Source organism: Garra rufa, chromosome 1 (genome assembly GCF_049309525.1).
Source record: "Garra rufa chromosome 1, GarRuf1.0, whole genome shotgun sequence".
NCBI classification, from domain to species: Eukaryota; Metazoa; Chordata; class Actinopteri; order Cypriniformes; family Cyprinidae; genus Garra; species Garra rufa.
In genome coordinates, this window is record NC_133361.1 from 44,783,653 (window position 1) to 44,810,308 (window position 26,656).

Below are 26,656 nucleotides of genomic sequence, written 5' to 3' on the forward strand. Positions count from 1 at the left end.
ATCTCATTTTGTACAGACTTGAACCTTGGAGCAGAGAAGATTGGTGTCGAGACCGTGAGAAGTTCTTGCAGAGGAGGCATATGGAGAGAATGTCTGCCCAAGGGCACATGTTCCCTGGCTTCTTACTCCAGTTCCCCTTCTGCTAGATCTAACGACCCATACGTGCTTATCCTGACAGTGAATGTCGACATGCGTAGCCCCTTCGTAACTGCACACCTCAGCGTCTGCTGCCCGAGGGAGTTTCTGCCGGTTCTACAGCCATTCTGTGAAGGGAATGAAGTGTGACTGCGCCCTGTGCTTTCTTTCAAATTCATCAAAGCCTTGTGATCTCCATCTCAATGAGAGAGTTGTGAATTATAGAGCAGCAGCATTGGGGTAGCTGATTCAACTTTAATGATGCCAAGAATGCCGTGAACAAACAGCGGTGCTGGTGTAGCCCTGAGATGTCTAGGCAGAATCGCATTCTCCCATATCTCTCTCTCTCTTGAACTTCTAGAGGAACGGAATAGGGACACAGAGGGTATTCCCATGGAAACCGTTTCTCCTCGTCTGTGCTGTGCTATGCGGGATGAAGGATGGTCTCAGTCTTGATTAAAAAACTGTAGGCGATGCTTCACCTGGGTCCATTGTATTGGGAAGTCATCTTGATGGCTCCCCGGGGTTATCTCTCTTTTTCTAAATCTGACAGGTTAACACTATCAATTAGCAGCCATTGATCGGGTGAACAATAATAAAGGCTGGTTGAAAGATGATGTAGCCATTCACCTTCACCCCCCAGGCTATACTCCGCTCATACAGCTGCACACACAACAATGTGAAACAACTCACCAAAAAGGGGAACTCACAGTTTTGAAACTTGCTGATGTTTCACACGGACATTTACAGTGTTTTACATATTCAGAAGTCTCACGAAGATTTATTCTTGAGCAAGCAAGGTTTTTCTTGTCACTTCCGGAAACTAAACATGGGCCATTCCACTAAAAGGGTGCTTTTTGTGTCCTTCCCTGACATGTGTATGCAAAAACAGACTTTTAGTGAATATCTGATGGCAGTAAAATATCTGTTATAATGAATATCTGATGCCAGTCTTTTATTGTGTTATATAAGCATGTTTCATAATACATCTACAAAGATCTAGTAATTTTATTTTTATATGATCTTTCTCTCTCTGTGGAAGCTTGTCCCCACTCATGTCTTTTTTTCTCCTTGCTGTATTAGTAATTGCACTTTTTATTTAACGCAAAATTGGAAATGAAAGCTAGCATTTTTATTTCCTCTCTCTGTATTTTTAAGCTTTAGTAGACAGATTTTAATTAAAACACCAAATTTACATGTATTTAATGCGTCAGCACTGTTATCATCATACCTTCCTCTCTTTAAAATACTGACCATAAAAAATGACCATTAAAAACACCATAAAAACTTAAACTGTTTCATGTTTTATCACTTTATCATACACTCTAAAAATATTCTGGGTTAAAAACAAGCCAGCGATGGGTGAAATATGGATAAACCCTTCTGGGTAGTTTTGTTTATCTTAACTATTGCTTAAAAATGACTACATTTCTTGCTTAAAATGAACCAAAAATAGGTTGTAAATTAACATGTATCAATATGTTCAATAAATGAATATTTATTAATAAGTTGAATAAATAATGATTAAATAATAAACTTTTTTTAATTGCTTACTAATAAATATTCACATTTAGATTATTGCCAATGCCTCTAGTAATTATGTGCCTGATTTTTTATTTACAACCTTAAGTAACACAGTATATTTGAAGCAATAGTCAACAATACATTATATGGGTCAAAATTGATTATGCCAAAAATCATTAGGATATTAAATTATCATGTTCCAATTGAGATATTTTGTAAATGTCCTACCATTAATGTATCAAAACTGTTTTTGATTAATTTGGACCATTTTAAAAGCAATTTTCTCACTTTATTTCATTTTTTTGCACCATTAGATTACATTGTTTTTCAATAATTATATCTCAGCCAGATACTGCCCTATCTTAACAAACCATTCATCAAAGGAAAGCTTATTTATTCAGCTTTCAGATGATATATAAAACCCAATTTCACAAAAATTACCCTTATGACTGGTTTTGTGGTCCAGGGTCACATATAGTAATTTTTAAACAATAGTTGAGTTAAATAAAACTCAGCTATTAAATTGTCTTTCTGTTTTTAATGCAACATATATACAACCTCATCTGTAGGTTACAAATTTGAGGCAAGTATTACAAAACATAAAATAATGCTTAAAAATGAAAGAAAAAAAATACTGTGCTTAAAGTCTTATTATATATATATATTATGTTTTTAGAGAGTTCCCTGTGGTTGATTGATCTGGGTGAGAAGAAAATTACAATAATAATAAATAAATATTAATAAATGTATGTATGTGACCCTGGACCACAAAACCAGTCTTAAGTAGCACAGGTATATTCGGAGCAATAGCCAAAATACATTGTATAGGTCAAAATGACCAATTTATGCCAAAAATCATTAGGATATTATGTAAAGATCGTGTTTCATTAAGATATTTTGTAAACTTCTTACTGTAAATATCAAAACTTAATTTTTGATTAGTAATATGCATTGCTAAGAACTCATTTTGCACAAATGAGAAAAAAAAAGGCAATTTTTTCAATATTTAGATTTTCAGCCTCAGATTCTAGATTTTCAAATAGTTGTATCTCTGCCAAATATTGTCCAATCCTAACAAACCATACATCAGCTTTCAGATGATGTATAAATCTCAATCTCAAAAAATGTACCCTTATGACTGGTTTTGTGGTCCAGGGTCACATATATGCGTTGGCCTCTGTCGGCCACCGTACATATATACATAAAATTTGTAATTTAAACAATATGTATAACATATAGTAGGCTTTATATAAAGAAATAAATAATAAATTATCTTTCTAATAAGCAGCTTGTAGTATCATGACCTTGCCTTGAGCACATGGCTGGTAATGAACTGCAAATTTGTTAACCTTGTTCTCGTCAACCTGTTGCTTTTTTAAAGCCACAGCTATCTCTCAACATATATAAAATGTCTTAATGAACTAAAAAAAACAATTTACTCATTGTTTGCCTAATAAAATGTTTACTAAAGTTAATAAAAATCACCTTTTCAAAATGGAAAAGACGCCCATTTCGTGGAATGACCCCCGTGTAGTTTACATGTGTCACCACGAGGGGGCGCAGACCATATTTCATCCCCACTCGCGTTCTCTCTCTCCTCCAGCGGAGCTCTTGCCAACCGCCCCCTCTCTCCCTCTCCACGCTTCTTTCGCGACGCTGAGCCACAAAGCGGACTGTCGGCGCACGGCAGTGGCACCTCGCCGCTTCAGGGTGAAGATGTTCGGCAGTCTGTGCGCCCGTAAACTGGCTCGCCGATCGCGGTCAGCGCTAATCGCCGCGCTGACAGTGCTGCTGGTTCAAACGCTCATCGTGTGGAACTTCAGCAGTCTGGACACGGGAGAAGACCGAAAAGACAACGGCAGAGAGAAGAGGGACCGAATCGGCATCAACAAAGCCTACAGCGAGTACCCGAAGAGCGGCTTCCAGAAGAGGCATCACCAGCCGCCGCTGGGGAAAGCGTCTAGTCGACATAAACAGCAACCGGTAAGGCGGAATTTCCCCGTTTATCGCGCTCCATTCATTCCTCACGGTGCCCCGCCGTCATAACGGGCCCGTTTCGCGTTCGGAAATGATGCCTGATCCCCAGACCCAGCGTTTCGGGATGTTTCTGCGTTCGTAAACGCAGCCAGGATGTTTTTGTTTGTGATGTGCTGAAATGTAGCCCTTGTTGTCATGACTATATTCCGCAGCTGGGAATGTGACAGTCGAGCGCGGCGCGTAAGATGCAGTTTTGTTGGATACTTTAGCATCTCGTGTGACGGATCGCTGTCCGTTAAAACTCCCATTAAGTTGTTGCCATTGTAATTGTGTATATCGGCGGAATAGGTGGTTTAGCTCTCACTCATTGCTTTCAGATCATGTTCATGTCATATTGTTGGTGATATGCGCTGGGAATGATCTCTTCATGTGAAGAGTGAAAGGATGTGTGATCTATAATCTGGTTTCGTCGCTATGGATATAGTGCAAATGCGTCTGTTTTCGTATTAAATATTTATTTAATTGAATAATTAATGTATTTCTTATGCTCTTGTTGAGCAATTTATAATAACAGCTTTACAAATGTTTTGCCAGGTAGCCTAAATTAAAATGCGTTTTGTGATATAAAATAACTCAAAATATAGACTGAAATAACCTGACTGGGTAATTCTACAGAAACGTCTCAAAATGGATTTCGTTTTTTAAACTTGGGTTACAGTTTATTTTGTGCATTTAAGTGTTGTATTGTTTTTACCCCTTTCTATACTTAATATGTTATTATATAATTGAGTCAATGGATATAAAATCCTTCATATGTGACCCTGGACCACAGAACCAGTCATAGGGGTCAATTTTTTTGGAAATGTACAGACATTTACACATCATCTGAATAAGCTTTCCATTGATGTATGGTTTGTTAGAATAGTACAATATTTGGCTGAGATACAACTATTTGAAAATCCGGAATCTTAGGGTGCAAAAAATCTAAATATTGAGAAAATCGCCTTAGCAATGCATATTACTAATCAAAAATTAAGTTTGGATATTTTTACGGTAGGACATTTGCAAAATATCTTCATTAAACATGATCATTACTTAATGTCCTAATGATTTTTGGCATAAAAGAAAAATCGATAATTTTGACCCATACAATGTATTTTTGGCTATTGCTACAAATATACCCCAGCGACTTATGACTGGTTTTGCGGTCCACGGTCATGTATGTCAAATAAGACTCTTTGATTTCCAAGATTTAAGCAGATTTTCCAAAAAGGAACACAAAAAGCACCAGTCCTCAGTGGCACCTTGGAAAAAAACATTAGTGGCAGTTTAAAATCAACATATTTTACTATTGATTTTGTGGATTCGTAACATCTTCAGTTCAGTTTGTAATGCTGGGCTATCTGTATGGACACGATGCTCCTGCTCTCAGGCTTTGCCTGCGGCTTTGCTGACAGACCCTCCATGCCTTGCGTTTCGGTCAGTGACCCGACTACATTAGGTAACATGAGTAAGAGTAGGGTGAGATCAGTTAAAAATAGCTCTTTATAGTTACGTTTCCACTTTTTACGAAGTATCAGCTTCTAAAAATCAGCTATTTGGGCTGTATGACAGCAAAACCACAGCATACAAAGTGTATGATTGCGTCTTTGGCTTCATGCCTAAAGCATTTTTTAAGTATTGACGTTTATGTTATTCAACATTTATGATGCACATGTCTAGGAATGCCTCCTAGGTAGACATCTCTCAGATTTGGTACATAGCCAGAGTGTATAAAACATTAAAGTGTTTCTAATTAATTCACAGAATACCTTAAACGCCTCACCTCGGTGAGAGCGGCGCACTCCCTCATCAGCCTGCCTCGTTTTTTACAATTAATTGATACTAATTATCATGTATCGTCTCATCAGCATAATTCTCTCAAACATAGGTTTGCCTAATCTAATTAGAAATCTTTCTGTCATCAATAGCTGTGTTTGAACAGCTTTTTCCTCGTTGAAGGAAAAAATCATCCTAATTGTGTTCATGTAAATCTGGATAATGTAAAAACATGGAGGCTGGAACAGATTTTCACTGCAGGCTAATACTAACATCGCCATTTGGCTTCCATGTGGTACGCTTCTTTTTGATTGCAGAGGTGTTAATTTAGCTTCCTAATCCAGGTGTAATGTAAACTACAGCGAGCCTGGAGCGACGTTCCGTCTCATTTAGTCTCTCGCTAATATCCCCGCAGACTTGTTGCTCTATCTGTGTCTAATGTGATAATTCTATTCTTCTGTGGTCGTATTTAAGCCCGCAGCCTAAAGTGCAACGTTATAATCCCTCCAGCACTAATCGAGGACCGAATTCTCAGCAGGACTTGCTTCTCAGACAGTTTTGCCTTCGAGTTGTCGCAGTTTGGCAGGAGTGTTAATGTCCAGTAAATGTGTGCCTGTCAGCAGAATGGCTCCGTGCCATCCTGCCTCGGCAGTGTGAAGTGTGTCCGTCTTTCCGTGTCGTCTGCTCCCAAATGCTCCCTGTAGAGCCATCGTCCTGCTTGAAGCCTGTCCTACACCGCTCGATTCGTTCGAATGTAGCTGGTAGCAATAATAACAGAGGGTGGCTTGACCCCTGCGCCGGTCACCTTTAGTTGATGAGGTGCTCTTGTGTACACGCTCTGCTCTTCCATATCTCTTCTGCTCTCGGATTTGTTTGGGCTGTTTATTCTGGCAAACAGGATTGGCGGAGGATTAAAACGGGCACCTGATTGTTTCAGCTGTTTATCTCAATCCTCGTCCTGAGATGGCGTGGAATCGGTGAGGTGGGAAGTCTGGAGCGAGAGTTAGAAACACGAGTGTTGCATCTGAACCCCCTGAAGGCTTTCGAACCTGACAGGAAATAGATGCCTGTTGGTGCCTTCATCCTAAAGTCACATCTCTATTGGATTTGCTCATGGCTAATTTGTTTGTCTTGCGCCAGTGCAGATGATCAGAGTCTAGTGTGTTTGTGCCTGTCTGAAAAGCAGTGTGAGACTTTGTTGTCTGTTTTTTTGGGGCTGTAGTGCTGCACTCTACCTGGCCTGTGTTGACTCAGAGAGAGCGAAATAGATGGAGGAGTGACTATTCCCTTTTTGTAGTGCACTTTGTGTAACTGCAGAGCGCTCTTTAATACCACAGTCACAACTCTGCCGGCTCAAATTGTCTGCTCTTCAGCCTTTTTGATTAAAGAGATGTGAGACACAGATGACCTCTCACCTCTCGTGGGCCACTGCGCTGCCTTCTTAAACATGGCATTAACCCAAGCCCACACGCAATCTGTGCCCGGCGGAAACTCTGCGGAATTGAAGAAAAATAGAATCTTTTGTTTCTCGCATGTTCGTGTTTTGACTCGATTAACATATTTGACAAAATCTGTTTAGAAAAGTCAGCAGCCTTCGGCTGGTCCCCACCATTTGCATGTTATTTGGTTGTTCACTTCTGGATTTCTAGTTTGGTTTCTTGTGCTTATTCCTTCCTGAAACTAAAACTGGAAGTTCCATTGCTTGTGAAAATGGGGATGTTGGCTGTGCGTAATGGGAAGTGGATTATATCTCAGATAAATGTGGGATTTTCTCTAAATGGCAAAATTGGCTCAGTAAATTTAACTGCAACTTTTTGGGGATACTTTACTGTCATGAATAAATACTTTTGTACCACCTAAGCAAAGAATTTCCAAGGCCAAATGTAAAATCCGCTATTAAAGCTTGGAGCGAAATCAAACTATAAATGCATTAAACTGTACTTTCCCAGGAAAATAACATAAATTGTTTATAAAATAACAAATGTATATATAATGTGTAATAATAATGCATTTATAATATATGTGTACTGTAAAATAATAATATATAATATATGTATAATATATAAATATATTATATAATTCAGTTTTTATATAATTTATAAGAAAAAAATATGTATATATAATATATACAATTGCTTATAAATTAATATGTAATAATAATAATTTAATTAATTATACAAATATATTATATATTGCAGTTTTATGTAGAATTTATAAGAAAAAATATATCATATATATTCTTAATATTTGATTATTATTAGTATTATTATTTATTATATTAATAATTATTATTTTATGTATGTGAATAAAATTGTTTATAAAATAACAAATGTGTGTGTGTGTGTGTGTGTGTGTGTGTGTGTGTGTGTGTAATAAACAAAATTGTTTATAAAATAACATGTGTATATATAATATGTAATAATTATAATTAATACATTACATATAATTATATAATGCAATGTTATATTTATTATATATTTTATAAGAAAAAATATCTATAACAAAAATTGTTTGTAAAATAAAATAGTTTTATACATTTTATACAAATATATTATAGAATTCAGTTTTATATAGAATTTATAAGGGGAAAAAATACACACACACAATATAAAATGTTTATATAATATAATAGTAAATAGTAATATAATTATATAATAGTAAAAATAATATTATATAATGCAATATGTGTGTATATATATATATATATTAGGGGTGGGCATAGATTAATTTTTTTAATCTAGATTAAATCTTGGAATTAATCTAGATTAATCTAGATTAAAATGGCTAATTTGAATTCTGCTGAAGGCATTCAGAATATGCGTGCTACCCAAATAATGACTAAAAGTAAGTCTTTGAGAATGGATCATAAAGCTCATAAAGCTGTTCTATGATAATTTGTTGATGAAAATAAATTATGTTCAATTAGATGTACTTGTGTTTACTAACTAACTAACAATGAAATTATTTTTTCTACCTATTAGATTGTGTTTTTTTAACGTCAACACCTACCCAGCCCATTACATGTTACGCCGTACTTTTATTTTGACAGGTTGCCGTGACGTTTCTGTGTCATACAGTATGTTATGATGCTCGTTTTCTCAAATGAAACGGTAAAAGTGACACTCACAGCAGTTTGGGAGATTAAGTTTATCTGTTCATGTGAGATTAAAAAAAAGCCAAAAATTACCGGGAGCGTCACGTGTGTTTCAGTATGAGTGTAGTAAAAGCTCGTCTCCGCCATGCATACATACAGCTAGGCAAACGGAACATTTCAGATTCATATTAAAACGGTCTTTTTGCATTTCAGGTTTCACATACACTAGTCCATATCGCGATTTGAATTAAGTGACTGACCAACATTAGATTTATGAATCCAAAAAACGACGAATTTACGTGGCATTTCGCTATAGTAGATTCGGTTTTCATGAATGGAGGACGACGCGATCCTGTCTGTGTTTTGGCGGAGGAGACTTAAACGCGTGACCATATTCGGTACACATTAGCGTTAAACTATCAAGGTGAAAGTCATCATAGCTTGCGTAGTTTAGACCCAGCTCCCAACCCAAATATGAGAATAGATTAACGGCGATATTTTTTTTATCGCACGATAAGAGTTTCGCGTTAACGCAGCACGTTAACGCCGATAACGGCCCACCACTAATATATATATATATATATATATATATATAATGTATTTTACACAATATATATTATGTTCTTATTTATATGTAAATATATACTGCAGTAAGATTAGAAGAAAATATTAAATCAGAAGAAAATATTATTACTATATATAGCATGCATGTTTATATTAATTTTATATTTTAATTTGTATTTCAAGTTTTATATAGCATTTTTTCTCTCTCTTCTTTCTGTGCTGAAAGAAAAAAATCGACATAAATTAGTCAACCTCACTAATTGAAAGATTTCTGTGGGCAGATGTAGGGTTGGCTAAAACATGCCAGTGAAAGGCTGTGATGTTGGCGATTAAGTTAATTCCACATGTGCTTGGGGCCTGTGTTAATGCAGCAATAAACGGCACTTCCTTCATTTGCTTTAACACGCTCTTATTAGCCAGATGCCGCTGCGCACCAGGTGAGCGGAACGCCACATTTGTCTTGTTACTGCATGTTCTGATTCTCCTCAGGTCAGCCGGTCCCACATGCTCAAACACCGCTCGGGTCCTGTCGCCGCAGGACGTTTCTGATGCGAGGGGAGTCGGGTTTGATGGTGTTCAATCTCATATGTCGTGCTCAGCATGTGTACTGAATGTGAATGTGCTCGTTATCTGCCGACCGGTCGCCACCTGAATTAGCGGCGGGTTCCCAGTGGGAGGGGCTCTGGGGACCGACGGTGACATAAGTGTCCACATAAACACACGCGCACACACCTGTGGGGCTCTTTCTCACTCACTGTAACATGTGGAGTCATCTTTCCTAGAAGAGCTCCAGAGAGTGCACCCATAGATGACTAGGCAGACAAAGTTTAGGAATAATAAAGCATAGTCCTCACCAGCATCTTTAATGTTGTTTTAACTTTTTCATTTTTTGCCATTTACTGAATATCAACAGCAATCATGGATAAATCCAAATGCTGTCCGTCATTTTAACAAAACAAAAGAAAGAGACAAAACACTGACATTAAGAAAATAGTAAAAATAACACTGTATAAAGTACATGATGTACAAAGTAATGATGTAGCGTAATTACTTTTGTTATCAGTAACACAATAATAAAGCAATTTTATGCATTAATAAATAGAACTGACCAGTTGCACCAGACTGATGCTTATCAGTCAAATTCTGTTAATAATGAGACGTTTTGTGACCCAATTTGACATTTTTTTAATGACATAATTTAATGCAGAGTACCATTTTATTCAAGACAATATTCAGAGGCTTCCTCATTTGCCCCTGCATATTTCCTTCGGTACAAAGTTTAGCTTGTTTTCAAACATTATTATTCACAGAAACTAGGAAAAGATTCATAGTTCATAGATTTAACTGTGAATTTTTAAATTCATAATATTACAAGTTACGCATTTACAGTTGAGCTCCAAAGTTTACATACACCTTGCAGAGTCTGCAAAATGTTAATTATTTAACCAAAATAAGAAAAGTTCACATACACTTGATTCTTAATACCTGTTTTGTTTAGTGATAGTTGTTCATGAGTCCCTTGTTTGTCCTGAACAGTTAAACTGCTCGCTGTTCTTCAGAAAAACCCTTCAGGGTTTTTTTTTGTTTTTTCAGCATTTTTGTGTATTTGAACCCTTTCCAACAATGACTGTATGATTTTGAGATTCATCTTTTCACACTGAGGACAACTGAGGGACTCAAATCCTTCATTACAGAAGGTTCAAACGCTCACTGATGCTTCAGAAGGAAAAACAATGCATTAAGAGCCAGGGGTGTAAACTTTTGAACAGAATGAAGCTGTGTACATTTTTCTTATTTTGCCTAAATTTCATTTTTTTTTATTTTCATCATAGTACTGCCATTTAGAAGCTACAGAACATGCTTACATGTTTCCCAGAAGATAAAATAAGTTAAATTTATCCTGATCTTCAAATTCAAAAAGTTTTCACCCCCTGGCTCTTAATGCATCATGTTTTATAATGTTGTTTAGAGTGTTTTGTGCATTTTTGCTAATTATTTAGACCCCCCCCCCCCCCCAAATCAAAATTCTGTCATTAATTAATCAACCTCATGCTGTTCCAAACCCGTCAGACCTTTGGAACACAAATATTAAGATATTGTTAATGAAATCCGAAGACTGACAGGGAATAAGAAAAGAAATTGTTGAATAAAGTCATTTATTGTTTTCTTTGCACACAAAACGTATTTGTGTATGGACTATTTTAACAATGTCCTTACTAGCTTTCTCGGTCTTGAGCGTGTAAGTTGTGTTGCTGTCTATACAGAGTCAAATGGCTCTCGGATTTCATCAGAAATGTCTTCATTTGTGTTCTGAAGATGAACGAAGGTCTTACAGGTTTGGAACGACATGAGGGTGAGTAATTACTGACAGAATTTTCACTTTTGGATGAACTATTGATTTAATATAACATATTTTAAATGACTTCAGATCATCTTGCATCCCTTGGAAGTTTGCTGAGGCCCTCTATTGGGCCCTGGCCCCTGGTTGAGAACCACTAAGTAGCACACCTTATGCATTAACTAGGTACTTTTTGCTTTAGATAGTTGTTGGTTTACCTGTTTTTTGGCAAAAAATAAATAAATTTCACAACTCTGTCATTCAATATGTTATATAATGATTGTTTGTTATACAACCTCTACACAGTCTATCATGTAACCATTCTAAATAAACACGTACAAATTTTCCCTGGTCTCTGGCCAGCTGTGTTCCTAGTCACGCAACTAATTTTCTTAGCAGAAACTCTGTAGTGGATACATTGTCTTTCTCTCAGTCTTTTCCTGTTATTGAGTTGTTCCATCCTCTCCTCTCCTCGCCGTGCAATGCTGACTCACACTCCGTCAGTATGCCTGAGTGCTTACAGGCCATCCCTCTGTCTCTGTTGCCTCACTCTCTGCATCTCCTCTCTCTCTCTCTCTCTCTCTCTCTCTCTCTCTCTCTCTCTCTCTCTCTCTCTCTCTCTCTCTCTCACTCTCTCTCACTCTCTCTCTCTCTCTCTCTCTCTCACTCTCTCTCACTCTCTCTCTCTCTCTCTCTCTCTCTCTCTCTCTCTCTCTCTCTCTCTCTCTCAACATTTGATCCAGGCTGGTCGTTGTTTTGCTTGATCATCAGAAGTTGCCCCAGGGTGCTCGTTTGCCCCAGCTTCAGTTGGACAGCTGCCCTGTTAGCATTTCCTCCTCTCCATTAGCTCTTAAACAGGGAGGGAAGTATATCTCAGACCTTGTAAAGATTGATGGCGGCGAATCGGGAAAGTTGAGCCAGGTTGTTTTTGCATGGCTCTCGAAGGCCAGAGGCGAAGTGGAATGTTTTTTCATAAGGCTACCTTCGTTCCACAAGAGCAGAAAAGACCAAACAGAGCACTTTCATCTCTCTCTCTGACTGTTACGTAATGAAGCGAGCCAACACCTATTGATTTGTTTCTCTGTGTTAAGCTGATGGTTATCAGAAACAATTCCATGATGTGCTCTCTTAATGAGCGGGCTCGGTCCCGTTGCCTCGCCAATGACTTCATCTAGTAAAAAGAAAGCAAGCGCTCGGGCCGGTTTTATAGTTTACACCGAGCGCCGTGATAAAGACTTTCTTTTCCTGGCGCAGCCACCGTCGTGAAAATGCTTTCAAGCGGCTGAATGTCTATTGTGTTAGGGTAGAATATTTTGCTAGCAGTGCTTTATGTCCTTTGTAAACATGTCCATAAAAAGTGAGCTAATTGTTATGTAAGCTTGACAGCACAATAGTGGCCTGTCACAGATATTGGAAAAACAGCAAATTGGTGCACCGTAATGCTACCATTAACATAACTGTGGTCGGTCGCTATTCATACTTGGCTAAGTACGCTGCTACAGTCCCTTAATTCCATCTCACCCCTGTCATTGTTGCCATCTATTTGTTATCACTCATTGTGTGGAAATGGAAGGGGCGGGGCTTAAGGATGCTTGGTGAGTAGTGGGCGGGGTGATGGAGTAACATTTGTGTAAAGTCTACATTGACTTTCTTTTTTGAAATCTGTGTGGCCATTTTTCGCTGAATTATATGCATAATATTGGGGATGTACTGATATTAAAATGATAGAATGAAGCCAATAATTCGTTTCATGCTGTGACCAAAATAATAATTCTTTAATAATTTGTCTAAATTAATTAAAAATACCCTATAATCACTCATTCGACAAATAAATTAAGGCATCACAACTTTATAATGTACAGTATAAAATATGAAACGTGATGAATTGGTAAATAACTACTGTGTAATTGTTATAAAGATTAACTTTAAAAGGATAGTTAATCCGAAAATGAAAGTTCTGTCATTAATTACTCACCCTCATGTCGTTTCAAACCTGTAAGACCTACATTTATCTTCAGAACACAAAGTACAGTGATGACACACGGGCTATTTTAACAGTGATTCACCCGTAATGTTATTAAGCTTTTTGTGCGCAAAGAGAACAAAAAGAATGACTTTATTCAACAATTTCCACATTAGTCTTCGACGCATGTTCACGAGAGTTAAGTTATTTTTGTGTTCTTTGCGTCCTGGGTCTTAAACGTGTCAGTTGATTTCCTGGCTATGCAGGGTCAGAAAGCTCTCGGAGTTCATCAAAAATGTCTTACTTTGTGTTCTGAAGATGAACAAAGGTCATACGGGTTTGAAATGAATTATGAATTAATGATGGGTGAACTATTCCAATAAGTGAGTGTTATCTGAGTACAGATATAAATGATATGGCCACACATACTATGCATATACAAAATCGACTGATACTAATAGATTAAAAAAATCAATGTGTAATATATGCTGAGAACTAATATGGTACTGCTATGTTATGTATCCCTATAACAAATACTGCTAAGTATATGTGTTACAGATCAATATTTTAATGTTAAATTGATGATTGATGAAAACGGCAGTTGAGCTGGAGTCGTCAAGGCGAGCGGTTGAAGCGTATGAAGAGAGGGGTTGTGTACTCATGTGAATGCGTTCAGTGTGAGCAGTGGAAAGCGTTGGTCAGGGTGTGTGACGGTGAGTGTCAGTGTGACTGGGTAACCATGTGTTAGTCACATGAATGAAGCTTGTGTTGCAGCTACGGCTAAAGGAAAATAAACTCTGGCGTTTACCGACTGCTTTACAACCACCATCCAGACAGGTAGTGTGCAGCCCACCACCCCACTACTTCTGTCCTTGCTTTATTAGCAGAATAAATAATTCTACATTGGTATGGCTAAAGCATTTGCAGCTGAGTGGCATACAGGGAAATATTGCAAAAACAAATATACAAATGTATTCCATTTTGATTAAGCAACATTTCATTATGACTCATTTTTAATTCATCACATTTTACCGATTTATTATAATCTACTTCTGCTCACATTTAGTTTGCACTAAAGCATTTCGCATTGAACTGTTTGAAAGGTTCTGTATGAATAGATTTTGTTTGATTTATTAATTGAAAACAATCTTTTCCCTAGATTTATCATGTAAAACTGTAATTAAACAACACTCTTAAATGTAATATGTAAAATCTCAAAATGAATATCCATTTTGTATTATGTGCATTATAATGCCATGATGCCTAAATTAACTTTTTGGTTGATTTTAAGCTTGAGTTTGTAATGGTTTATTTATTTAAACAATTTTATTGAATTATAGACCGTCTATCAGTATAACATGAAGGTAATTATTGCCTTTTTTTTTTTTTTTTTTTTTCAATTCAGGCAATTCAATTCAGCAATATATAGGTTCGCTGTGGGGATCAAATTAAAGTTTATCATTAGCATGTTGTAGATTTTTGTCATTTTCTTTCTAAGAATGATTTTTAGATTTTTAAAGTTGCACAGTAGTGCTTTAAAACACGTAGCTTTATTTTATGTGTTGACGTAATTTCAACTGAAACAGGAAGACAGGGCAGGACATATCAAGCAGTCCCACCCCCTTTTTTAAATAGCCCATAGCGTTTCATTTGTATCACAGCCTGGGCTGTAAAACTAGGTAAAGCCAAGAGCTTATGACAGCCACAATCTCATCCATATCGCTATAAAATATAGCATTCTGTGTAGATTTTAAATGGATCTGATACATTTTGTGGTCTGCGCCAACTTGTACATATGATCTGCTTCTTGCTATAGAGTTTCTGGACTGTAGCAGACTGTGTGTCCAAACCGCCACAGCGCAAAACCAGACTTAATTTGCCCCAACGGAATGCATATTTGCACTGTCTGAATTTTTCCCTATCCTCTATATAGTGCAATATGTGCCATTCACCATACAGAAAATACAAATTCTGTGAACAATTCTGTGTTGTATCTAGGGCTGTCACGATTGCTCGATTCATTTAGAGTCCTCAATTTGAAAAAATCCTTGATTGTATTTTGCCTGTGTTGAGTAACCGGCAAAATACTGGAAGTGGCAAATTCTACAAAGGAGAATCCATGAAATGCAGTATTGGACCATTTTCCAACCCTGCGTGATATATTAAACCCATTTAAAAATCATAATAAAGCATAATGCCATTGTAATTTCACAAACGCTATGATTCAATTAAATAAATAAATGCAATTCAGGTTTATTATATGCGCTTTAATTATTTACATGCATGTAGGTTATGAACATGCGTCGCATAGCGGCTCCGTTGGCAGTAAATACTGCTTCGCACAAACTAATCATTTACACGTGTGGAGCGTCTCAAACTCCATCTCTACATATTGTTGTGAGTTTGGGTTTACTATAACGATCTGGGAATGGTATTTTGTCAGATTTAAAAGGTAAAGGCCGTTGGCGCCCTCTGCAGTCATTTGTTCTAATGCTTAATGTACATTAGTTCTACTGTTTACAATACATTATGAATTTTAACAGTTTTGTTCAATGAAACCATGATTACTTGCTTTTGATACTTTATTTTATAGCCTCATCGCTATTTTATATGTATTCTAAGCCATTTCAAAGGCTATTGTTTGCTTAGGTTTGTTTTTATTAAAAATTATAATTTTCCAATTACTCTATTAGTCGTCAGAATAATCGACTGATTACTCGATTACCCAAATAATCGTTAGTGACAGCTACTTGTATCTCCTAAATGTAAATTTTGTCACTGTTTTGGAGCACACTAGCTTATAGATAATCTAATGGCTTACATATTCGTAATAAAGCCAAAAAACTTCCATTTTGATTTCATGGGAACTTTAAACACAGCAAATATCAATTTCTTCAATGTGTTTAATCAGTGGAATTAGTCATTTTTAATATCTCTCTCTGTCTCTCTTTCTGCTTCCCATCTCTTTTAAGCCACTTTCACATAGCACTGACTGAACCCAAAAAAATGCCTTAAAATTGCTGGAGTGCCTTCTGTGTGAATGCATACACATCCCGGAATTGATCCTGGGAATGATCCCAACATGTGGACCTAGTAACATTGCCGGGATCAGTCCCCGAACGAGCCCTGTTTGAACAAAAGGCAGGGCCAACACCGTAAAGGGTGTGTCGTAGAGATGCCTCACGTTATCAGGCTCGTTTACCGAATGTTTTAAAGGCAAATCAACACTTACATAAAAACATATGTGGAAATGAAGCAGAGACCAGGGAGCTCCTCACAATCTGCGCCAAAGTAGAGATCTTTCGCCAGCTTAGTGAAACAGTACGCATCACATCCTAATGTCACATGTCGAGATTCACGTGTAAACGCACGCACATTCTGGAAAGTCACTGGCAGGGCGAATGAACCAAAATCAAACGATTCCAGGACAAATCACAGGACAAATTACAATTCTGTGTATTTTTTCCGGAATCTCTATGTGAAAGAGGCTATAGTCTGTCTGTATTTTTCCCAACACTGCCACACCCCCTCAGCAGCACTCCCACATGTCCAAGTACATTCACACACATGGCATTCAAAGATATGCCATCCACACACACACACACACACACTCAACTAGAGAAGATCAGCTTTATTCAAACAGGTTGAAAGGTCTCGGTACACAAGGTCTCCGAGTTTGTTATGTCTGTCCGTCTCTCTCTCTTCCTGTCTCCTCTCTGAATAGGTCTCACGGTCTGTTTCTGTCCGCCGTGTATATTGTGTCCTCTACATTCCTTCACTGAACGTGGGCCAAACCGGCTCGTCCGTGTATCCATCGCCAGCGAGCAGCCACCATAATCCACCCGGCATCAGATAATCACGCTACTCTACAACAACCTCATTACACACGGCCTAATATCAGCCGCGGATTTTAGCAGATACAATAACAAATACTTCAAATCCGTAATCCCAAGAGTAGACAAAAAATCCCATTGGTAAGCATCTTAAACTAGTTTTCCTGTTTGTTTGTTTTTGTCTTATGCAGATAGCGAGAGGCATCCTGGGAATAAGGCCTGGTGTTGTTTTATGCTCGAGTGTGAAATTCAGAGAATTTAAATCACTCCGTGAATTTTCAAGACCTCGTTTGTGGTCGTCTTCTGTTTTGAGAGACCTCTCGTATCTCATTTTCGTTTTGTAAACTCCGTCGACGCCAAAGCTAATGATCCTCTTGTCATTTTTGTTTCTGACGGAGAATCATTCGTGGATGTCTGTGGATGAATTTAACATGGTAAACAAGGAGAATATTATATTATTGTGTTATAATCACAAATAGCACCAGCGCTCCCAAATCGCCACTTTTTTTCAGCCACAAATGCCATTTCACCCATTCCATTATACAATATGCATCCCGCAACGGAGGCCTAATTAAAGTGCGCTGGAAGGGCATAATTCTAGGCAATGCCTGCTGGGGCTTGTGAATCATGTCGGCTGCATGTGACCAAGACGCAGGCTCTTTCACAGCCCCGATCACGTGACTCTTCCGCTCTCTTTTTCAGCGGCGAGCGAGCGAATGCGAGTATATCACACGCTGGTGTGAATTCCCACCGAGCCTCTGAATGTTCTTTAGTCTGCAGGCTAGGTTATGCTAATAAACTCCCTCTGCCACCCACTGTTAGATTCCCCCGACTCATCCCGGCAGAGCAGAGGGTCCCGTTCGCACTCTTTTAGGCGAACCCCCTGTGAATCCCTCTAAACATCTGGTCTGTGGGTTTCTGATCACTGTTTGCACAGGCAGCGGGTGCAAATGCAAAGGTTGCGATTGATTTCTGACAGGGATCTGGAGACCTTCAAGCCCACTGTTGAAGATACAGTCATAGACGGACCAGAGAAGCGTCTCGAGCTTCCAGGCTCAGTCTCCAGCAGTGATTAAATGCAGGCTCTTCATGTTCAAGGAGAACTGCAATTTATGTGTATTTTCTCCTTTTTTAAAAAAAAAAATCTCTTAATCCAGCGTCTACTCAAATCCCTGGCGTAATCCTCAGCAATCCCAGAGGGTTTGAGAATACTTTGTGTGTTGCTAGTGTGTCTTTATTAACTCTTTGTCTGCCTAGACCACTAATACTATAGCTTGTTATCCCATGGTATGATTTCTGCCTAAAACAGTACGTTCAAAGACCACTCGCAGGTTGTTTGCAGATCATCTGATGCATATTTCATACAAACCTAGAAAGCAGCTTTCTCAGTTTGGCAAGATATAATCTGACTGAAGTTAGTTATGCACAATATATGCATAATATAATATTCCATGTTAGTTATTGTCTGCATTTAACAGTATTGCTCCATATTGGATTTTTAGATTTCCTTTGCTGTCTCCAATAATAAAATTTCACAGTATTGCATTTTTTTCTGTATTTATTATTAACTAAATACAGCCTTTATGAGCTTCTTTCAAAAACATTAACATCCCTAACAAATTTCAGAATGAATGTCCATTTTACATTATAAGGTTGTGATGCCTAAACTAGCTTGATTTTAACAAATTAGTATAGCAGTATAGCATTTATCGATATTGGCTACCATACGTAACTTATCCTTTGTAAGTTGGCGGTTCTTATCAAGAACATGGACCAGACCTTTTGTCATTTAGTCAAAGGTCTGGCTGCGATTCGTATAACATGTGGTTGGTAGCTTGGTAAAGCATCCGCCTCTCGGGAGACAGTCTTTTGATTTGAGTGTGATTCGGTGGACAGGTGAATCATCTGATTATGAATCACCCTCCCACACGGTCTGCGCTTCTTCGCTTTAAGCTGCAGAGAAAGAGCCGCTTAATGTCAAGTGTCTGGTGTACGGGGACGGACCAGCCACTGAAGCACGGCTCTCAGTTCGACTTTTTCACTTTGGGGTGCCCTTTTAGAAACTCCAGAGAAGAGAAATGGGGTATCCATTTAAGGCCAAATTCACAACCTGAAAAGGTTGAATAGCTGAATGAAAAGAATACTAATGAAGAGAGGGAATTGGCTTATTCTGACTTTGCTTGTGCCCTCTTCTTCTCCGTAGTTGAGAGCGAATGGATAGCGCCCCTCGAACCAAGAGGTGTCAGTTTATGGTCAATTACAATTTTATGCTGGATTTTTAGTTTTGTCCGCCTGGTAGTCTAGTAGACTACTGTGCAAAGAGTCTATATTTAGATCTGGCGCTGGTCCCTCCATCAGTGAAAATCTATAAGACCTTGTTTTTTGTTTGCAAGTTTTATCATCGATTAAATAAAAAATCTTTTGTTTAATTGCTTTGATCATATACTTATGGAAGTTCGTTTCCACCAAGAAATAAAATTGTGACTTTTTATCTCACAATTGTGAGATATAAACTCACAATTGCAAGTTATAAAGTCAGAATTGTGAGATATAAACAATTCTGAGACATGAAGTCAGAATTGCATGGTATAAACTCACAATTACGAGTTATAAAGCCAGAATTGCGAGATATAATTGCAAATCAGACTTTTTTTTTTACTCAAAATTGCAAGTTAATATCATAATTGTACATTTTTTTTCACAAAATTGTGAAATAAGTCAGAATTGTGAGATATAAACTCGCAATTCTAAGACCATATCCATCTTTTCCCCTCAAAATTGGACTTTAAACTCACAATCGCAAACAAATTTGTGTGATATAGACTCACAAATCTGACTTTTTCTCAGAATTGCGCGTTAATATTGCAATTGTGACTTTTTTTTCTCAAAATTGCGAGTTTATATCTCGCAATTCTGACTTTCTAACACACAATTGAGTCATTCAGTCAGAATTATGAGACATAAACTAGCAAATCTGAGAACATATCCATCTTTTTTCCCCTCAAAATTGGACTTTATATTTCACAATTCTAAGAAAAAAAGTCAGAATTGCGAGATAAAGTTACAATAACCTTTTTTTTATTCAGTGACAGAAATGGGCTTCAATATATAGTATTTCAGTACATTTTCATTTTTATTAATTCATTATAGAAGCAATTTTATCCAGCATGCTGTATAATTTATTTTGATTAGTAGTTTTGTTTTTGTTTTTTGGTTGTTGTTGTTGTTGTTGTTTTTTTAATATATTTCTACTTGCCTTTATTTGTGTTTCAGTTACAGTTTATGTAACTTTAGTACTTGTACTTGTGTTTTGTCCATTGTGCTTTGGAGGTTTCATGCAGTATGAGCGCTTCATACCGCACAGGCCTAGTAATAGCACAAGCACGACCAAGAACATGATGCACATGCTGATCCGCATTTACACTGATGCCTTTGAGTAAGTGCAAGAGCCTCCCAGATGATCTTGAGCTCTCTGAAAAGATCCAATTGAGACACGCCACTGAGTAATGGTGACTGAAAGGCTGCCAAAGCACTGGCTCTAAGAGTCGAGCTTTGCTTCTGTAATCCACCCTTGAGCCAATAGGAGGGGGCAAATAAATGACCGTAATTATCCTGAGAGCTGTTATTTGCATATCTTTGCGTCCTTCTTCTCTGACATTAGTTTTCAGTCACTTTGCCATTTAAGTTTCTATTTAGGTTGATTTAGTGTAAGTGTTGGTTACAGCCTCCATGACATTAAGGCAGCGGCGCTCATAAAAGGACGTCGCCGAGTGTGTAAGTCTCGCTGCTAATCTACCTCAGCCCGCTGTTATTGCTCTTCAACGCCGAGGCGACGTGGAAGGATTGTGCCAACCTGCCACTGTGCCCGCAGTCTGCTGCCTGACTGTGTCAGAACGGCCTGCGAAACATTTCAGGGCAGTTTATGGAGGTATTAAAACACTTCCCCTCCAAACCAGCATAGTTAGTGTAATTAAAGTCTATGGCTGCCTCAAAGTTCCCTAATCATTCTTTTCCCCCTGGTGTGCTTTTTCTCTCTCTCTCTCTCTCTCTCTCTCTCTCTCTCTCACTTACATTCTAATTCTGTCTCTGCCTATATCGCTCATCCTTTCTCTCTCTCTCTCACTCTGTAATGGGAAGGATTTAGTCGTCTGATGAATAGCACTGCACTGGCTAACTGATCCCATAGGGTCTGAAGGGATGCTGATTCTGGCCAAGAGAAAAGGCCACAGCCCTAGAGATCATCTGGTGATGGCGGTCACACACTCCTCCAGCTGCACCACTTCAAGAGAGAAAGAGAGGCTACTTCTCTTTTACAGGTCTTCTGTTCTGCCCTTTGGGCTTCACTGTCGTCAAGTTGCGTCAAAACCCTCCTTTTCGCCACTTTGCTGAAAGCAATTAGAGTTACTTCTGTGCAATTGAACCAATGTTATCTCACAATGCAGGGGTTTTTAGACATTTTAATGCATGTTCATATGATGATCACATGCAAGTGAGGATGTAACATGTTTTATTTTTTAAAATAGCAATTTTTCCACCCCAAGAATATTTTAAATCCATTCAAGTTCAAATTAAATAATAAAAAGTGTGTATTAAAAAGAGAGAAAATGTCAATTCTGTCATTTCTTACTCACCCTCATTTTGTTCTAAACCTGTAAAACCTTGTGTTCATCTTCGGAACACAAATTAAGATATTTTTGATGAATTCCGAGAGATTTTGATTCCTCACATGGATTATTTTATTGATGTCCTTACTACCTTTCTCGGTCTTGAACATATCAGTTGTGTCTCTGTCTATGCAAGGTCAGAAAGCTCTCAGATTTCAGCAAAAATATCTTAACTTGTGTGATTTAATGACAGAATTTTCATTTTTGGGAAAACTATCCCTCTAATTTATCCAGCTTTTTTATGGCACATAAAATAGTGCTGGACAGATAATGAACAAAATGCAGTTTGCAATTGTGTTTGTCTTTTCATTTTCTCTTGCAAAATTAATTTTAACAATAAAAAAATGAAAATGCAAATCTACATTTAATTTTGTGAATAATTTTATATATTTTAGGAAGTGAGTTTATAATGTTTTTTTTTTTACAAAATATTTTTTTTTACAAAGCAATGTTTTCTATTATTGTATTATAGACATTTTTTATTCAATTTAAGTGTGTTTAATTCATTCAAATTATTTCAAAGCATAAAAAATAGAAATGGCAAAATAAATGCATTTTATCAGTAAGAAATAAAAAAATAAGTCATATTTTTGTGAATCATTTGTGACTGTGGACCACAAAACCAGTCATAAGGGTACATTTTTTTGAAATTGAGATTTATACATCATATGAAAGGATAGAACAATATTTGTCTGAGATACAACTATTTGAATATCTGGAATCTGAGAGTGCAAAATATTAATAAATATTGAGAAAATCGCCTTTAAAGTTGTCCAAATGAAGTTCTTAGCAATGCATATTACTAATCAAAAATTAAGTTTTGATATACTTACGGTAGGAAACTTACAGAATGTCTTCATGGAACATGATCTTTACTTAATATCCTAATGATTTTTGGCATAAAAGAAAAATCTATCATTTTGACCCATACAGTGTATTTTTGGCTATTGCTGCAAATATTCCCATGCTATTTAAGACTGTTTTATCCTTTTAGTAAGTTTTTCATCTCTATATTCAACTTAATGAAATAATTCACCCAAAAATGAAAATTTTTGTCATTTACTCACCCTAATGTTATTCAAGACCTGTATAAGTTTCTTTCTTATGTTGAACATAAAGGAAGATATTTTGAAGAATGTTGCTAATCAAACATTTGAATTTCTTTCCCTATTATTGAAGTCAATGGGGACCAACAACTGTTTGGTTCTTCACATTTTTTTTAAAATATCATCAACATAAGAAAGATACTTATACAGGTTTGGAACGAGTAAATAATGACAAAATATTTATTTTTGGGTGAACTATCCCTTTAAGCTTGCTTGCTTCTGATGCAGTGGACGAGGATGTTATTACAAAATCCTATTTCTGCCACTGTTCTGTAATATAATTTCCCCAGTAGAAATGACCTGATGGTACTAAACCTATAACAGATTTTTTTAATATGCCATCCAAACATACCAAACACTGCCATGGAACATGTCCACTTTGCTGCTTTTTAGTACTTTGTTCGCAGTGACAAATCCCTCACGCCAGCAGGGAAAGTGCATTGTGGGATTGCATCTGTAGTCACACTGTCAGACTCATCCATAAACCCCACTGTTCTTTTTTTTTCTCCTTTCTCCCACAAGCACAGTGATGTACAATGCAACCACATTCAGCACATAGCCCTGACCACAGCCACATACTGTAAAGGAAATCAATACTTCATAACAGCTCCCAGGCAGGCAGGGAATCCTGCATCTGTGTCTACAACTTGTAGAGAGAGACAGAGAGACAGAGAAGTTCAGGTGTAACAGGATCAATGGTAGAAACCATCACACACACACACACACACACACACACACACACACACACACACACACACACACACACTCACTCACATATCGATAACTCTCCTGATATGATGCTGACATGACGCTGGCCTGAGTTAGGGTGGAAGTAGACTGGCAGCATGTGGAAGAGCTGTCAGAAGAGCTCAGGAAAAGCTTGATATGAGGTCCAAAGGGTTAGGCTCAGCCCCAATCTGAGAATCCATTTTCTGCTCGAATTCTTCACAGTCATTCGTCACCTCTGCATTCAGAGCTCTCTCTCTCTCCCTTTCTCTCTCGCTTACTGTGAGTAGTAAATGTGGCTTTTTTCCCCTCCTCATACCCTGGCAGTCCCTCTGTGCAGACTGTGTCATGTGAAGAGTTGTTCTAATCTCTTCTTCCAAATTTTGTGAGGCCTTTCCCTCCTTTTATGAGATTCTTTTCAAGTTTTAATAGGCACATGGGCGCATTGAGTCTTTGAAGTGGGGTTCTCCACTCCATGTCCCATCATTGTTTCAAATTAAGGGCTTAAAGATAGCGCCGTTCCCTACATCTCAGCGTTTTCGCACAGCCTTTCTTATTTTTATTATTTTTTTTGCACAGTCAAACTGAAGACCTCTGTGTAAACAGTTTTTAAGATGAGAGTGCCTGAAGAGGCGATAATTATTTTCATGTTATAGCCAATAACTGATGAATGGATATATAAATGCTATAAGTGAAGTTGCTGTAATATTCACAATTATGCATTTGACAATGGCATTTCTTGATCAAGCTGGTTGATTTAATGAAGTCTTGCTAACTGAGATGCCAGGTGGGATATTAGCGTGCGAAACAACATTTGCATATGCATGTAACTGTTCACGGTCTCAGACCAGCGGTGTTAGAGATCAGGATTAGTTGTGCTTGGTTGGATGCGCGTGGGCAAGTGGTGGGCAGGTTTGTATAGGAGCCTCCAGCTACCTTCTACATTTATACAGCTCTAGCTGGGCAGAACAGATATGTAAAGAGAGAAGTCATAACGAACAGTACTTTGGTAACAGGTTGGGCCTTTTTGCTGAAACAGAGAGTGTAAATTAGTGGGTATTGGTCTGGTGATGGTCAATTATATCATAAACTCCCATAAACACCTATTCGCAAAGTAAGCATGCTTGGATATGACTGAAAAATACATCACTGTTTAAAGTTTTTCTAGCAAGGATGTGTAAAATTAAACTAACAACATATATAAAGTTACAAAATATTTAAATTTCGTTAAAAACAATAATGTTATTCTTTTGAACTTTACATTTATCAAAGATTCCTGGACAAAAGGTAGCATGGTTTCTGCAAAAATATTAAACAGTACAACATAGATAATAATTAGAAATGTTGAAAAAATGTTTAAAAAATGTTTTATTTTAAACTGTAATAATATTACCTGTGGAAACCTTTGGAAGCCCGTTTATGCCACTGAATGAAAAATAATTGCGAATTTTTATCTCACAATTCAGACTTTTTTTTCTTGCAATTTCGAGTTTACATCTCGCAATTCTGACTTTTTTTCTCAGAAATGCGTAATATAAACTCGCAACTCTGACTTTTTTGATAAATAATGCACAATTGCTAGATGTAAAGTCAGAATTGCGGGATATAAATGTACAATCGCGAGAAATAAAGTCAGAATTGCGATATAAACTTGCAGTTCAGATTTTTTTCTCACAAGTGTGACTTTGTATCTCGCAGTTCTTCCTATTTTTTTCTCAGAACTGTGAGATATAAACTGGCAATTGCGAGTTATAAAATCCAGTTCTGAGGAGAGGGGAAAAAAACTGATATGGTCACAGAATTGTGAGTTTATATCACGCAATTCTGATTTCATTTCTCAGAATTACTCATAACTCACAATCACAATTACTCATAACTCACAATCGCAAATTATCTCACAATTCTGACTATATTTCTCAGAATTGCATGTTTATATATATATATATTTTTATTTTTTTTATTTATTTTTTTTTATTCAGTGGCGGAAACGGACTTCCATAGAATTGCGTGATACAGACCGAATTATGAGATAACTTGAGATTGCAAATTATAATGTCAGAATTGAAAGATATAAACTCACAATTCGGACTTCTTTCTCAGAAATGTATTGATATAAACTTACAATTCTGACTTTGTTTTTAGAATTGTGTGATATAAACTCCTAACTGTGAAAAAATAAAGTCAGAATTGCAAGATAAAAGCTCACAGTTCTGACCTTTTCCTCACAAATGTAAGTTTGTACCTTGCAATTCCGACTCTTTTTTTCTCAAAATTGTGAGATATAAACTCGTAATTTCAAATTATAAAGTCCAATTCTGCAGGGAAAAAAGACTGATATGATTGTGAGTTTATATCTCACAATTCTGACTTTATTGTTATAACGTCAGAATTGTATAGAACTGTTTATATCTCACAATGAGCTTGAGCTTGTATTTAGTAATTCTGAGAAAAGCGTCAGAACTGTGAGATGTAAACTCACAATTGCAAAAAAAGAAAAATCCGAATTGTAAGATAAAAAGTCGCAAGTACCTTTTTTATTTTTATTTTTTTTATTCAGTGGCTGAAATAATTTTCCATAATTACCATTTTATTGTATTTTTGATCAAATAAATACTGACTTGCAGAGCATGCAAGGCTTCTTTAACCTTTTTTTTTTTTTAAACCAGGTAGATTATTCTTACTTAAAAGAACGGCCTGCCAAGAGGTATTTGGCTTCTTGAGGGAATACTGAGAATTAAACTGCTGAGACCTGAAAGAGATAAATTAAGCAAATGCCAGACTGAGCTTGGATTAAATGCAGATCTGGGACGTCAGCTGTGGATAATATTGTTATTTGGTTCCCAATCTGAGGGCACATTAATGCATGGACAACAGCCATGGGTTAATATCAGAATTGGATATCCACTGATGGAAT

The 26,656-nt window shown here is 37.1% G+C and overlaps 1 protein-coding gene across 1 annotated transcript in view; it reads left to right on the top strand.

The window, feature by feature from the left end:
* Positions 1-3,375: 3,375 nt before the first annotated feature.
* Positions 3,376-26,656, top strand: part of xylt1 (xylosyltransferase I) — a 94,243-nt gene continuing 70,962 nt past the window's right edge. Inside the window, exon 1 of the mRNA XM_073841296.1 lies at positions 3,376-3,642. Within this exon, the coding sequence (XP_073697397.1) occupies positions 3,376-3,642 (267 nt within the window). The remainder of the gene's footprint in view (positions 3,643-26,656) is intronic.